A 17,023-nucleotide genomic window follows, 5' to 3' on the forward strand; every position below is an offset into this window, starting at 1 on the left:
CCAGTCCGTACTTCTGTGCCAGGCTGCCAGGCTGCTCCAGGCTCTGTGTTTGTTGGTGAGGCCTATCCTTCAGACCCAGCCATATACCCCATCCCAAGGCATATCCTTCAGCCCCAGCCCTATACCCCAGCCGAAAGCCTATCCTTCAGCCCCAGCCCCATACCCCAGCCCTGGCAAGGCCTATCCTTCAGCCCCAGCTCTATACCTCAGCCCTGGGTCTTACCTCTGTGCCAGGCTGCCCCAGGCTCCATGCTTATTGGTGAGGATGTTGAGGATCTTCTGTTTGAGCTGGTTGGCAGTTACATGGTCTCTGTGCTTGGCAGCGCTGATCAGGTGATCACACATCTTCTCCTCCTCCCTCCGATCAGCAGTGTACTGGGCACAGTTAGACTGATGGAGGGAACACAAGGAGCCATTTTATTATAAACATAGCCATGCTAATGATATGCTAACATAATGCTAACCATGCTAAGCATTAAGATTGTGCTAACACCCTGCTAACAAAATGCTAACACCATGCTAGGTGTTAACATTATGCTAAAACCGGACAGTATCCATCACTAGGATTTGATATTACTTGCACTTTGATTGTATATACTTTTAACGTAAGGTGTCCTTGAGTGTCTTGAAAGGTATCTGTCAAATATAACTGTCTGTCTGGTGTTAGCAGGGTGCTAGCATGGCTATGTTATGTTTGTATTAATATGTCCTTGTGTTTCCTCCATTGCAATCCTGCAAAATTAGATACTGCATTCAAACATGGAAATGTGTGTGTCATGCTAGGAAGCTATGCAAATTGTGTGTTGAAGGAAAATAAATTAAAACCATTCAATAGATCCACAGAGGATATTATGGTGTGTGTGTTTGTGTGCACGTGTGAGTAGATATTATAGCCTGTGCTGTTAATTAAGATTAAGAGAGCCAATCTCTGCTCCACTACATCAGCAGGGGACATGTTAGTGAAGAGTGATTTAAACACTGTTGCCGTCTGCTAATGTCCTTTGTTTCACATGGAGAAAAAGAGAGGAATTTGTCCGTTAGAAAGCTTTAATCCCATCTGTTTACATAGGGGTCATTATAAACAATCTGTCCCTATATAAAACTAAACTGTGTCTGTGGATGAAGGGCAGGTTGGATAACAAAGAGAAGTAGCCTGTACTGTAGCCTACATGTATAAATTGTAATTTGTGTGATGTGTTGATGTGTTATGTTGAAGTGGAGTCAGTGCCTTCGTACCAAACGGCACTCTATTCCCTTTATAGTACACCCGTTTTAACCAGGACCCATATGGCTATGGTAAAAAGTAGTGCACTATATATCGAATAGGGTGACATTTGGGACTTACTCAGTGATCTCCTACAGGCAATGTAGAAGCATCTAAAGGTAATCTAGATTCTAGAGGAGCCGATCAGCATCTGACTTCATCTTCTCCTTGCTAAAATAAGATTGTCTTGCTGCGTCGCCACGGGCCTGCTCCTTCCTGCTCATATACTCAATCTAATTTGCTAACAGAAGCTGGAAGTGAATTGAATTTCCGGCCCTATATTTGAATTGTGTCAGATATTATGCCTCAACATATTCTTCAAATGGCAGATAACTCAATCTCTGCTTGTCATCTCACGTTACCATGTGACGCTGTGACAAATATCAAAACCTTTATTTCACTTCACAGGATAGGGGCTGCTGCCCTGACACCAACCTAATGTAAAAATGTCTATCTGTCTGGGGGATGGAGGGTAGAGTGAGGGAAGGGGTTTTGAGGGGTATAAAGTAGAGACAGATGGATGAAAAGTGTAGACTGTCTAGAGTTGTCAGACAGAGGGATGAGGCCAGAGGAGGGATGAGGGCGCAGGTAATCTCTGGGTGTTTCTCAATGGCACCTTATGGGCCCTGGTCAAAAGTAGTGCACGGTACAGGGAAATAGGGTGCCATTTGAGATGCAACCTCCCTTGCTACTGGTGACATTGCATATCTATCCATCTCCTCCAGTTGATCTAGCAGGTCAAGGAGCCTCTAGCAGAGGACTAAGATATCTAACAGCTGCTTGAGGAGGGCTGCGTGCCCCAAGATAAGAAACCCATCACTCGCTCACATGTACAAGCTACTAACAGAAGTGGAAGAAGGGTCTGTGTGTGTGGGTGTGTGTTGTTGTGTGTGTGTGTGTGTGTGTGTGTTGTGTGTGGTGTTGTGTGTGTGGTGTGTGTGGGTGTGTGTGTGTGTGTGTGTGTGTGTGTGTGTGTGTGTGTTGTACTTGGGTAAGACACTTCCATATGACTAGCAACATTGTGTCATCTCTACTCTCCTAACTTGTCTTGATGATAATTAAAGAAAGTGAGAAAGAGAGGAAGATGTGACGTAGGAATACTAATATAGATTAAGAGAGAGAGAGGAAGAGAGTGAGAAAGAGAGAGAGAGCAGCTCTACCTGCTGTCTAAAAGAGGCATGACATTCCTCTGAACAGAGCATCTCCCTGAGTTCAGAAAACTCCTCTCTCCTTTCCTTCTCAGGCTTCCTTCCATTTAATAAAGAATGCAATAGACACAGAAAGTGGCATTACTAAAGACTGACTGTGCCCCAAACAGAACCCTATTCCCTATATGGTGCACTACGTTTGACCAGAGACTATAGGGTCCTGATAAAAAGTAGCGCACTATAAAGAAAATAGGGTGCCATTTGGCATGCAGATACTGTCTAATTAGTGCAGACGACCTCTAATTCCTACAGAAATCAATAATGAGAGTGTTGGTGTTCTAATGCTTTGTAGTGAGAACAGGCAGTTTGATATGTGGGGTAAGTACCGTCTCTGGGGTAGACTCATTACACTGTTGGACGGGCTTAAAGTTAATAAAGGCCAGATATGAACGTAGCTGGCGTATCATTTAGTCTGCTTATTAATATTGCTAGCAGGCTGGTTATTATAATCCCTTAGAGTGGCCTAATGATAGGACCATAATCCTCCTGGAGAGACACAGGGACTACAGGAGTACTGAGCTGCTGCTAATCCAGCGCTATTCTCTCACAGACCCGGGATGGCTCCCAAATGCCACTCTATTTCTATGGGCCCTGGTCAAAATTAGTGCACTATGTAGGGAACAGGGTGTCATTTGGGATGCACAACTGAAGTCAGTCACTCCAGAGCAAGGACTGGCGAGGCTGCTGTAGTCAGTTGACTAGGCTAGATAAGATACTGTACCTCAAACTCAGCATGTTTATGGACGTCTTCTGCTCTCTGTCTGTTGAGGATGAACTCTGCCTCGTTGGCAACACGCACGATGTGGTCCTTCATAGCATGACACAGCAATCTGGAACAGATACAGAATTCTAGACAGTCAGTCAGTCAACACAAATGATGTGGTCCTTCATAGCATGACACAGCAATCTGGAACAGATACAAAATTCTAGACAGTCAGTCAGTCAACACAAATTATGTGGTCCTTAATAGCATGACACAGAATCGTGGAACAGACAGACAGAAAAACAGAATACTAGACAGTCAGTCAGTCAACACAATGATGTGGTCCTTCATAGCATGACACAGCAATCTGGAACAGATACAGAATACTAGACAGTCAGTCAGTCAACACAATGATGTGGTCCTTCCTAGCATGACACAACAACCTGGAACACACAGAAATATAGACAGACACACAAACCCCTCCCTTCTGACCCTCCAACCTCATCTCCATCTCCCTGTCGTCTCTGGCCCTGATCTCCTCCCATGACTGACTCCTCAGCCTCCCTGGTGTACACTCTACCTGCTTCTACCCACGCTTCAATCTTTTTAATAATTGAAAATGGCCAGGCTACTATGTGGAGAGTTTATGCCATTTTACACCAAATTAGGTCTGCTTTGTTTCAATTACAAGGCTTCTGATACCCTCTTTCTGCATCACAAATGGCAACCTATTTCCATTATAGAGCKCTGGTCAAATGTAGTGTACTAGTGTACTATGCTATTTGGGAAGCATCCTCTGTCTCAGGGAGAGGCCTCAGAACTGCATTCATCATACTAGTGTCAACAAACTTTAAACTACAACTACACTCTGAGTTCTGAATAATTCTTTATCTCCTCTTATTTAGACGTTAGTGTTCTAAACTAGGATTGTAGTTATTTGGTTAGCTGGTTAGTTTAGCGAGTTGGTTAGCTGATAGGTTAGAGAGCTCTACAGGACAGGTTGGTTAGCTGGTTGATTATAGTTCAGAGGACTGCAGCTGGCTGGTATGCTGGTTGTTTAGAGAAGGCAGGTCTCCGTCCCAAATGGCACCCTATTCCCTATATAGTGCACTACTCGTGCTGAGCGATTAACTGGAATTTCTGTTATTAAACAACTAATTGACTGACATTGGTTCAATTATTTTAATTTAATTTCGTTCTGCTTCTTTCTGTGAGCTCAATGAGCACATTGCACAAATTCTCTAGAGGTAAATCAGATCGAGCTCGAACTGTGCGATGTAGTAGGGAGTTGTTGTTACCAACAGGCCAATATTCTACATAGTTCAGCACAGAAAACGTGATAATTAACTACAACGACCATAATCCATTGCGTGCCTATGTGTCCGGTCTGTGTGTTTATTTTAAGCCTGCTACGTTAGGTTAGTGTGGGCAGACATGGATAGGGAGAGAATAGACAGAAGAATGCACGATCGAGAAGGATTAGAGAGCAGTTGCTTCCTGAAAATACACAATCTAAGTGAATTGGTATTCAGTGAGTTGGTATTCAGCAGTCATAAAAGTATGCCTTATTTACTTTGAACAAACTAAAATTGCGATTTTGTCAGACAGCATAGACAGAAGCTGATTATGACTTGGAATGAAATAATAAAGTAATCAAATAAAACAAATGTAAAATACACAACAACTGAAATATGTTATTAAAGTAAATCATTTGAATAAATTATTATTAAGTGATAAGGAGTAATGTGCAGTCACTCACCATCATGGGACTTTTATTAATAGTTTTATTCTGTGTTGTTACAGCATTCAACRCACATAGCGCATTGTGCATGTTSTTTATTTATTTATTGAAACCAAATTAAAAATAGTTTAATAATCGAACCAAAACAACCTCAAAAAGAACTATTCGCTCAGCACTACACACCACATAGGTAATAGGGTGCCATTTGGGACGCAYCTCAGATGCAGGAGAAATCAGATCTGCCAGCAGCACCCTGGACAGCGCCACGTGACAGAGCAGTAGAGTGATAGAGTAGCCGTGCAGCAGAGTGGCAGAGTGGCCCCCACTGAGTAAGGCTCTTTATCCAGGACGGACAGGAGGTGCCTGGGAAGGCTAAGACTATGCTGGGTTGGGAACAGTGAGGTTGCACTGGGGTATAGGGCTGGACCTGAGGCTGGGGTATAAGGCTGAGGCTGGACAGTTTGGATGTAAGAGGGTTACACAGATGGGTCACCAGATGGAGTTGGAGGCTGATCTGTTCTATAACACCCTGCCTGATCTGAGCCTGCTACACTCACAGAGAGGGGTGGGGAATACACAGATAGAGGGGATACACTATCGTGTTGATATCGTGTTGATATTGTTACATCACTCTGTCACACCAATCTTATTTACCTTAACCCCTATAGAGCACAAAAAGTCTAACACGCTACAGTACAGCACCCCACGCTCTAGGGGCCAGCAGCTTACTGCTAATCTATTGCTGCCACTGGACCTAACAACCTGTTCAGAGCTGGTGTGTGTGTGTGTGTATCAGAAATCCACAAAAGTCCCCACAAGGATAGTACAACAAGGAACATTCTCCCTCGTGAGGACATTTTCCATGTCCCCACGAGGACAAAGGCTATTTTAAGCTTAGGGGTTAGGGTTACAATTAGGGTTAGGTGTTAGGTTTAGGAGTAAGATTTATGTTCAGGGTTAGGGTTAGGGAAAATAGGATCTAGAATGGAAATACATTTTAGGACCCCACAAGGATAGGAAAACATATGGTGTGTGTGTGTGTGTCTGAATATGATACATACCTTCCCTCGTTGATGAGCTCGATGAAGGCGAGGCCGGCATTTTTCTGGATCGAGTTCTGCCACTCCTGAGACAGAAGGAAGAGAAGAAGAGGAGAGGAAGATAGAAAGAGGAGCGGAGAGGAGGAACGTTGGATAGTTAGTTGTTTATACTGGCTCATTGGCTGTACGTCAGACAAAGCCTTCCACAAGGTTAAATGGGGTTACCTTTTCAAGATGCTGGAGAGATTCAGTTTTGGCAAAAACTTTTTGACTTGGATTAGAATACTATATTACTCTCTGATAGCTTGTGTGTGTACTAACAACACCTACTTCAAATACTTACCCCTCTGCCACAGAATGAGACAGGGCTGTCTGCAGTCGCTTTTGCTATTCAAACACGGTCTGTAAACAGTTCAAGACGTAAAAGCCCAGAGCTCATTACATTCTAATCAGCGCTACTAGGCGATGGCTATAAAAACATATCAATGGGCTAATTTTCAATCAAAATCACATGGAGACAATAAAGTAACAATAACGTAGTAATAAAACAACAATTATGGAACACTTTGCCACGAAAGCTTCACAAACCAGAAAAACATTTCCAAAACGAAAAAACCTGTACAATAAAATCAGCCCCTTTAATGCAATAAAAAGCTACAGAGTCTCTGAGAAACACATGGATCTCTCTGCATGGCCAGTCTCCGTTGCAATGCAAATGGACATCGCACATTTGATTTTTTCTAATTGAAGTAACGAAACAAAGAAGGCATTAAGGTCATTGAATCCTTTTCAAAGAGATGCGCTGGCTATAAAAAGCTGAATCTCTGCCCTGCATGTGTGAGTGTGCCTGCTCTCTTCGGATGCGTCCCAAATGGCAACATATGCACTACTTTTGAGGAGAGCCCTATGTGCCCTGGTCAAAAGTAGTGCACTAAATAGGGAATAGGGTGGCATTCGGGACGAGATCTTCCTCTGTGAACAGATCGGTAAACACAGGAGAGATGTAATCGGGGATGAAACTGTATCCTCTGCCTTAAATACAGCCATTTCCTCCGTCCGCACACTGACAGATGACTGAGGAGAGGGGAGCCATCTACTGCAGTGTGGAGCCGGAGCCTAGAGCGGCTACGGCCCCGAGGCCATGGCACCCCCCACCCTCTCCCCAGCACCATCACTACCCTGTCTGGGAATGTTTAAAAAGCCGTTTGGGAGCGGAGGAYAGGAGAGGGCCTTGCACTGTGGGAACCTGGGCTCTCTGCTCACTCACRGAGGAGCAAATGGAAGGGAAAACACAGGAGGCCACAGTTCAAAATACAAAGAGAAAAAAAGAGAAGCAATATAAAAAGGGAAAAGGTTCCCAGTTTTCAATGCTAGCCAAGTGTCAGGTATAAAACCAACTGAATCTCATGCATAGAAGAGGCTAACAAATGTGATTCTGCATCTCAGAAACAGTAAACAAATCTCTGTAGTTCCACAAGGCCTTTTGCAACAGAGGGTGAGGCTCTTTAGTTATGTGTAGCAGGAAAGCAAACATATTGTTTGCGATGCAAAATTCAAAGGATTTCAGGATAAACATTTGTGAATGCAGATTGCCATTGGCTAAATAGTGTATGGTAGCATGTTAGTGCCATAGTTCCTGTAGTGTGGGACAGACTGCACCAGGCTAGAGAACACAGTTCCACCTCACATTACGTTACGTTAAGTGAGAGAGACGGTGCTGATATGCTGGGCATCTGGTCTCCACATGTTTTCTCCTGACCTCTATCTCTCTCTCTCTGCTACATCATCCGCTGTTACTGATTTGAACAGGGCTCATGTTCGGCCCGTCTTCTGAGGATCTGCTCGTACTGCACTCACGTGACAAAAATATATACGGAAATCAAAGCAGATGTGTCTCATGCCGCGCCAGGAAAGGGACATCAGGTAGGAGGGGGAAAACTCTGAACCGATGGGATCTTCTATCTTGTCTAACTGAGTTACAGTACAGTAAACTCTCTAGTTACCGTTACAGTGGGATGGAGCTTCAGATGTTTTCTTCCCCTGAGTTTTTATCTTCTTCTGCGCAGCAGGACTCCAAAGGGGCTGGGCTGTGACTGCAGAGATTTGGGGAAAGCCCATTATTGCCTGTTTGAAGGGAATTAGGCCTGACATGCTTCTCCAGGAGGAAGTAACATGATCCTTCATGTAGAGGCAGAGAAACAGAACCCAGAACCTCTGTCTATGTGCTGACCTGCAGACCCTCTGTCTATGGGCTGACCTGCAGAACCTCTGGTTATGTGCTGACCTGCAGAACCTCTGTCTATGTGCTGACCTGCAGAACCTCTGGTTATGGTCTGACCTGCAGAACCTCTGGTTATGGTCTGACCCGCAGAACCTCTCTCTATGGGCTGACCTGCAGAACCTCTGGTTATGGGCTGACCCGCAGAACCTCTGTCTATGGGCTGACCTGCAGAACCTCTGTCTATGGGCTGACCTGGTGCAACAGAAACCAAGAATATTTTGCTATGGGCTGACCTGCAGCCAGGTAATGGGCATGGCTCAAGAGCTCAGATAAGAAAAGCTGACAATCTGTGGTGTCTGGGAGTGTTTCACCTATGAAGATTATCCTATTGGTTCAGGTTCCTGAATTTTTCATTTTAAATTGTTTGTTACACACAAGCCTCTAGTTCCTCTGCAGCCGTCCATACTCCCAAACGTCAGTAGGCGTCAGGCAGACAGCAGTATTGTGGCATCTCAATCCAGGCTGAAGTCTTTTATCTGCTATGCTCTCCAACATCTGGAGGCTCTCTGTCAGTAAATCTCCAGGCTCTACTGCAGATCATCTGTGTGTTTAAGCTGTTACAAGAAACAGAGATGTTTACCTTCTCATTCACCAAGCCGTCTGTGAAGAGATACACAAGAGTGTGCTGCCCATCCAAGCCCCATACAACCCCAGCCCCATACAACCGTGTCCTAGCCCCATTTAGTCCAGTCTCCACCCCAGCCCCATCAGCTGTGTCCTAGCCCAATACAGGAAAGTCACTACTGATGGAATCAGATCAGGATTAACAAGTTCTACTGTGCCCTTCCCTGCCAGTGCTGCTAGATAAAGCTAGCTGTGGTTCCAACTCAGGCCAAGCAGATCCACTTTCAGCCTTGCTGACGGGTCAATATTTCAGGCTGGGTTTCATCCCAGGAGTCCCTAATGGCAGGAACTATTGGAGCCGCAGTAATACTATCTGTGTCAGGGGTGGGGGGAATGTGTGGGGGGGGGGTGACTCATGTAAGGGGCGATACGGCTCGCTGACACTCCCAGCCCTCAGTAAAGGAAGAGAAGGTAGACATCCCAGAGCCACAGTGCTAGGTTAGCCTCCAGACAGACAGACAGAAGAGAGAGCAAGACACAGGGAACATTCCCTCAGAAACTTCAAAAGAACAGCAGTAACAGCGTGATTCACTACTGCAAGGCTCTGGCGGTTGTGTGAATAGAGAGAGAGGAATGCTCCTTAATCTCAGCCTTCTAATAACAGATGCATGGGTATGTATGGGATCTGACGGGCTGACAGGCTGACCTACAGAACTTCTGTCTATGGGCTGACCTGCAGAACCTCTGTCTATGGGCTGACCTGCAGAACCTCTGTCTATGGGCTGACCTGCAGAACCTCTGGTTATGGTCTGACCTGCAACAGAACCCAGAATATTTAGCTATGGGCTGACCTGCAGCCAGGGTAATGGGCGTGGCTCAGGAGCTCAGATAAGAAAAGCTGACAATCTGTGGTGTCTGGGAGTGTTTCACCTATGAAGATTATCCTATTGGTTCAAGGTTCCTGAATTTCATCATTTTAAATAGTTTGTTACACACAAGCTCTGGGCACCGCACCTCCTACTGCAACCTCCATCCCTGCAGACTGGATACTTAGCGAGAGAGGCACCACCTAATGTCTTCCTTATGGACTCACTGACTGGCCCTGCAGACAGAAGGTATGTTAACTATCTCCTATTCTGTTCTTACTGCTACATTGGGACTGTGACCCGTTGAGATGTAAGAGACTTAACCAATGGTTTATATATACACTAGATGACTGATAGAGGATGATGTCTTGACACTCCCCCAACGTTGTAAAAATATTTGGGAAGCTATAGAAATGCATTTATTAATGTCTACATTAGTTTTTGCCACATTTATTCTATTTCAGACACCTTAATGCATACTTGTTTTATTATATTATGTGAGGTAAACATATACATGAAAAATATACTTAAAACAAATCCTTAAAGTATATATTTTTTACTAATGTTACTGTCTACACTACAAGAAAAACTACTTAAATACATGTAATTTTGTCCTTAAAACATTTATTTGAAATACTGTAGAATTCCATTCACTGCTCCTAATATGGCCGACTGGTATCTTCAAAGCCTCTCAATGGCCAATACTTTGCCTTCAGGAAGTTTTCACACCCCTTTACTTTTTCTACATTTTGTTGTGTTACAGCATGAAGTTAAAATTCATTACATTTAGATTTTGTGTCACTGATCTACACACAATACCCCATAATGTCAAAGTGGAGTTTTATTTGTAGAACATTTTAGAAARTAATAAACACTGTAAATGTAACGGTCATCGTTGCATAAGGAAGGATCGGACCAAAGCGCAGCGTGGTAAGTGTTCATGATATTTATTAACACTGAACACTAGAACAAAACAACACAGTGAGAAACGAAACCGAAACAGTCCTGTCAGGTGCAGAAAACACTAAACAGAAAATAACTACCCACAAAACACAGGTGGGAAAATGCTACCTAAGTATGGTTCCCAATCAGAGACAACAATAGACAGCTGTCCCTGATTGAGAACCATTCCCGGCCAAAACAAAGAAATACAACACATAGAAAAATGAACATAGAATGCCCACCCAAATTACACCCTGACCCAAACCAAAATAGAGACATAAAAAGCTCTCTAAGGTCAGGGCGTGACAGTAAAGCATAAATGTCTTGAGTCAAAAAGTATTCAATACCTTTATTATGGCAAGCCAAAATAAGTTCAGTAGTAAAAATGTGCTGAACAAATCGCATATTAAGTTACATGGACTCATTCCGTGTTCAATAATAGTGATTAACATAATCTCTGTTCTCCACACATACAATTATCTGTAAAGGTCCCTCAGTCGASTATTGAATTTCAAACACAGATTCTACCACAAAGACCAGGGAGGTTTTTCAAACCTCACAAAGAGCACCGATTGGTAGATGTAAAGAATATATAATAATACAAATTTAAAAAAGCAGACCCTGAATATCTTTTTGAGCATGGGGAAGTCATTAATTAGGCTTCTGATGTGTATCAATACACTCAGTCACTACAAAGATACAGGCGTTATTCCTAACTCAGTTGCAGGAGAGGAAGGAAACTGGTCAGGGATTTCACCATGAGGCCAATGGTGATTTATAAACAGTTACAGAGTTTAATGGTTGTGATTTGAGAAAACTGAGGATGGAACAACAACATTGTAGTTACTCCACAATACTAACCTAAATTATAGAGTGAATTGAAGGAAGCCTGTACAGAATAAAAATATAAAACATGCATCCTTAAGTAATATTGCAAAACGTTTTTGCAAAGAAATTAACTATTTGTTCTGAATACAAAGTGTTATGTTTGTGGCAAATCCAACACAACACATTACTGAGTACCACTCTTGCTATTTTCAAGCATGGTGGTGTTTGCATCATGTTATGGGTATGCTTGACATTGGCAAGGACTAGGTAGTTTTTTAAAATAAAAATAAACGGAATACAGCTATAAGCATAGGCAAAATCCTAGAGGAAAACCTGGTTCAGTTTGCTTTCCAACAGACACTGGGACTCAAATTCACCTTTCAGCAGGACAATAACCTAAAACACAAGGCTAAATCTATACTGGAGCTGCTTACCAAGATGACATTGAGTGGCCTATTTACAATTTTGACTTAAATCGACTTGAAAATCTATGGCAAGACTTGTCTGTCTAGCAATGATCAAAAACCAACTTGATAGAGATTGAAGAATTTAAAAAAGAATAACGGGCAAATATTGTACCATCCAGGTGTGAAAAGGTCTTAGACTTACCCCAAAAGACTCACAGCTGTAAATGCTGCAAAAGGTGCTTCTAAAAATGATTGATTCAGGGGTTATGAATACTTATGTAAATGAAAATGTCATGTTTTTTCTCACTTTGTCATTATGGGGTATTGTCTGTAGATGGGTGAGAAAAATAATCAATTTAATGCATTTTAAATTCAGGTTAGAACAAAACAAAATGTGGAATAAGTCAAGGGATATGCATACTTTCTGAAGACACTGTACATCATTGGGCTTAACTAGAGGAGGTGATCAGTCCCACATGAGGTGGAGCTGATCCACTATGGAGATAAGGAGACAGGGAGGAGATATGAGGACAGGGAAGAGATAAGGGGACAGGGAGGAGGTAAGGAGACATGGAGGAGATAAGGGGACATGGAGGTGGTAAGGGGACAGGGAGGTGGTAAGGGGACAGGGAGGAGGTAAGGAGACAGGGAGGAGATAAGGGGACACTGTGGGGGTGAGAACTTATAATGGTCTGATCACAGAGGGGTGTTCCATGAAATGAGTACCTTTGGGTACTGTAACTTTCTGAATTTTTTATACATTTTTTATTTCACCTAATTTTAACATTATCATGAAGAACACATGTTCTATTTAATGAAAACAATGTTTTCCCATCTCAAGAGATTACATTTAAAAAAAATACTATAGTAAGTACCTACAGTTGAAGTCAGAAGTTTACATACACCTTAGCCAAATACATTTAAACTAATTTTTCTCAATTCCTGACATTTAATCCTCGTAAAAATTCCCTGTTTTAGGTCAGTTAGGATCACCACTTCATTTTAAGAATGTGAAATGTCAGAAAAATAGTAGAGAGAATGAATTATATCAGCTTTTATATCTTTCATCACATTCCCAGTGGGTCAAAAGTTTACATACACTCAATTAGTAATTGGTAGCATTGCCTTTAAATTGTTTAACTTGGGTCAAACGTTTCGGGTAGCCTTCCACAAACTTCCCACAATAAGTTGGGTGAATTTGGGCCCATTCCTCCTGACAAAGCTGGTGTAACTGAGTCAGGTTTGTAGGCCTCCTTGCTCACACATACTTTTTCAGTTCTGCACACACATTTTATATGGGATTGAGGTCAGGGCTTTGTGATGGCCACTCCAAAACCTTGACTTTGTTGTCCTTAAGCCATTTTGCCACAACTTTGGAAGTATGCTTGAGGTCATTGTCCATTTGGAAGACCCATTTGCGACCAAGCTTTAACTTCCTGACTGATGTCTTAATGTTGCTTCAATATATCCACATAATTTTCTATGCTCATGATGCCATCTATTTTGTGAGGTGCACCAGTCCCTCCTGCAGCAAAGCATCCCCACAACATGATGCTGCCACCCCAGTGCTTCACTGTTGGGATGGTGTTCTTCGGCTTGCAAGCGTACCCCTTTTTTCTCGAAACATAACGATGGTCATTATGTTTCATCAGACCAGAGGACATTTCTCCAAAAAGTACGATCTTTATCCCCATGTGCAGTTGCAAACCGTAGTCTGGCTTTTTATGGTGGTTTTGGAGCAGTGACTTCTTCCTTGCTGAGCGGCCTTTCAGGTTATGTCGATATAGGACTCATTTTACTGTGGATATAGATACCTGTTTCCTCCAGCATCTTCATAATTTCCTTTGCTGTTGTTCTGGGATTGATTGGCACTTTTCGCAAAGTACGTTCATCTCAAGGAGACAGAAAGCGTCTCCTTCCTGAGCAGTATGACGGCTGCGTGGTCCCATGGTGTTTATACTTTAGTACTATTGTTTGTACAGATGAACGTGGTACCTTCAGGCATTTGGAAATTGCTCCCAAGGATGAACCAGACTTGTGGAGGTCTACAATTGTTTTTCTGAGGTCTTAGCTGATTTCTTTTGATTTTCCCATGATGTCAAGTAAAGACGCACTGAGTTTGAAGGTAGGCCTTGAAATATATCCACAAGTGCACCTCCAATTGACTCAAATGATGTCAATTAACCTATCAGAAGCTTCTAAAGCCATGACATAATTTTCTGGAATTTTCCAAGCTGTTTAAAGGCACAGTCAACTTAGTGTATGTAAACTTCTGACCCACTGGAATTGTAATACAGTGAATGTTAAGTGAAATAATCTGTCTGTAAACATTTGTTGGAAAAATTACTTGTGTCATGCACAAAGTAGATGTCCTAACCGACTTGCCAAAACTATAGTTTGTTCAAGAAATTTGTGGAGTGGTTGAAAAACAAGTTTTAATGAKTCCAACCTAAGTGTATGTAAACTTTCGACTTCAACTGTATTTAGTCCCAAATAAAGTAACAGGGTTGACCGTCACAGGGCTGACGATTTCATCTTAAATCAGCCATAAATCCCCTCGTGACAGGGGGAATTGTTGTGTGCAACACGAAGGGGAAATTGAATGCAAGCTTCACAATGTTCTTTTAATTGTTCAAATATTTGTAGCCTGTCATCTATGGTTAGCAGGGTTGACGTGTAACGCTCAACCGACTCAGATCTCCACTTTTCTTTAACCTTAATTTATCACTAATCAAATAAATCATAATCTTCAGAAATTKATTTATCAAAGCAACAAAATAACTAGGGCTTTAGAATGATGTGAAAACGTTGAGAAATATTGGGGTTCAGTGGGTTAAAATCTTTAGAATTCTGGCACTTTAACAAGTCTTTATTCATATAAAAAAACTGATTTATTGAGTTTTCAATGTGGTCTATATTAAAGGGTACTTCATTCCTAAATGGAATATTGGTGCAAAAACTATTTAAAATATCAAAGGGATGCAAAAGGGACTCCTTTCGTGGAACGACCCAGAGAACTAGAGCTGGAAGCAACCTCATCTTTAGAGTCCATCAAAGGGAGGAGAGGAGGCGAGAGGGAGAGGAAGAAAAGAGTGAGGAAGAGGTAGAGACGAGAGAACAGAGGCAGTGGAGGGAAGAGAGGGATGTGGGAGGAAGGAAGAAGCAGAGAGGGAGAGAATAGGAGGGATATGTGAGGAGAAAGAGAGAATCTCACCTGAGAGCAGAGCAGCATGACTAGTTCTACTACGGACGTGCTGGACTTCATACACACCAAACCTGGTGGAGCAGACAGGACAGGACAGGACGAGACAGAGGGTTAGAAGCAGAGTTGTCATACAACACACAGGACAGTTTGACTTGGCTCAACAGTTCCTAGCGCCTTCATATAAGTCCCTGCGAAACCTCTCCATTGACAGGTGAGAGGGGCTAACATTGTACTCATTACCAGAGAAGAAGACACTCTGGAGGACTCATTATAGGCTGGTGGGGCCAGGGCCCGTTGGCATGGTTGCATGAAGATGTCAGTCAGTGTGATTGACAGCATGAGTCAACAACCAGAGATGAAATGTCAACATGTTTATAAACACACAGACAGAGACCATCTCATGCATGTCAAACATCTCTTCCGTTTTACCGTTGATGCAAAGAAAGAGCTTGCCAGGATTGGAAATGGGAAATGACCTTACATGTTACAATAATAAAACAATATCGCTGCCTACAAACCACTGAGATAGAGACAAAGTGACAAAGTGTGTGTAACAAATGGCACCCTATTCCCTCTATATTGAATGCATGTTGACAAGAGCCCTATGGAGTGCACTAGATAGGAAATAGGGTGCTATTTGGGATGGAGACAAAGTGTACTGTTGTATAATGTGAATCTTGCACAGCACTGAAACAGTCTGAGCCTCTAAGACTGTTGTAAACAGGGGATGTGACCCTCTCTAGTTCACAGACAGCTACAGATGACCTATTACACACACACACACACACACACACACACACACACACACACCACCACAACCCAAAACACCACACACACACACCACACACACACACTCACACACACACACACACACACACACACACACACACACACACACCACACACACACACCACACACACACAGCCACACACAAACACACACACAACGACACACACACACACACACACACACGACACACACACAATCACCACACACAGCTACCATTCACCACCACTTACCACCTCTCTGTGACTGCAATGACCAGTCTCCATCACTCTGCTCTCTCTGAAAAAGGGGGTCAGGTGGTAGGGTGACCCTGGCCCTAGCGACCCCGACCATACTCTGGTATGCTGGCTAATGACCATGGACCCTGCGCGTACAGTGGTACACAAACTATTATGTTCTATTTAAACAGGCTCTGCCCCTCTGACCATGCCTTTCCTGTGAGCAGGGCAGAGTTATCACGGGTGTTGGAATTGTGGCATTGTGGAGCAGTGTGCTGGGAAGGGAGAGGAGAGTGGAAAGCAGAGAGAGGAGAGGTAGGAAGCGGGGAAGGAGAGGAGAGAGGGAAGGGAGGAGGAGGAGGGAGAGAGGGCAGGAGGAGGCGATTTGCAGACAGGGTGGAAGACGAGGATATGAGCAACGGAGACAAGGGAAGGGGGGAAGGCGAGAAGCGAAGAGGGCGGAGCTAAACAAAGCAGGGAGCAGAGAAACAGGAAAGAGCGAGACGAGATGTGTAAGAAAGGCAAGGAGGAAGTGAGAAGAAAGGGGGAAGAGGAGAGGACCGAGGAGGAAAGGCCATCAAACCGGAAGCAGCACTTGTGGAGTCGCACGCCAAGGGAGCAGAGCGCCATTACAGCTGCCAACTCCAAGTAGTAATTCACCCTGGTGCCGAACAGAGCACGCAGGCCAGGGGCAGGCAGGAATGCTAGCAGCTAACCAACGACACAATGTCTAGAGAGGGGAGAGGGGTTCGATGAGAAGAGAGGGAGAGGAGAGGGTGTGGAGTGTGTGTGTGGGGGCACCTTGGGAGCGTGCACCACCGGTAGGATTTTGAGGCGATGTAGTGGCGTGGTAATATACTAGCGTGAGAAGATCGGGTGACCCAACTTAGTCCAACACAGAGACCACCTAATATAGCAAGAAAGACACACAATCAAGCGGCGCACTGTTCCATGGTAAACAAAAGTCTGC

At 43.5% G+C, this 17,023-nt stretch overlaps 1 protein-coding gene across 1 annotated transcript; it reads right to left on the bottom strand.

Moving 5' to 3' along the window:
- Window positions 1-219: 219 nt before the first annotated feature.
- Window positions 220-15,117, bottom strand: LOC139022739 (neurobeachin-like). The gene is made up of 4 exons (XM_070433859.1): window positions 15,059-15,117; window positions 5,978-6,042; window positions 3,194-3,302; window positions 220-390 (listed from the first exon to the last, which is right to left on the bottom strand). The coding sequence occupies exons 1-4, from the start codon at window positions 15,107-15,109 to the stop codon at window positions 220-222; spliced, it is 396 nt and encodes a 131-aa protein (XP_070289960.1). The 5' UTR covers window positions 15,110-15,117.
- Between the last annotated feature and the right edge of the window lie 1,906 nt (window positions 15,118-17,023).

Source organism: Salvelinus sp. IW2-2015, linkage group LG22, assembly GCF_002910315.2.
Source record: "Salvelinus sp. IW2-2015 linkage group LG22, ASM291031v2, whole genome shotgun sequence".
NCBI lineage: Eukaryota > Metazoa > Chordata > Actinopteri > Salmoniformes > Salmonidae > Salvelinus > Salvelinus sp. IW2-2015.

What these genes read in the sequence shown, in the direction of transcription:
- LOC139022739 (XM_070433859.1), bottom strand. Translation starts at nt 15,109, where the DNA reads ATGAAGTCCAGCACGTCCGTAGTAGAACTAGTCATGCTGCTCTGCTCT. An exon ending in GAGCTCATCAACGAGGGAAG is followed by an intron (nt 3,303 to 5,977) that starts GTATGTATCATA and finishes TATCTGTTCCAG; the next exon opens with ATTGCTGTGTCATGCTATGA. An exon ending in ATAAACATGCTGAGTTTGAG is followed by an intron (nt 391 to 3,193) that starts GTACAGTATCTT and finishes TCCCTCCATCAG; the next exon opens with TCTAACTGTGCCCAGTACAC.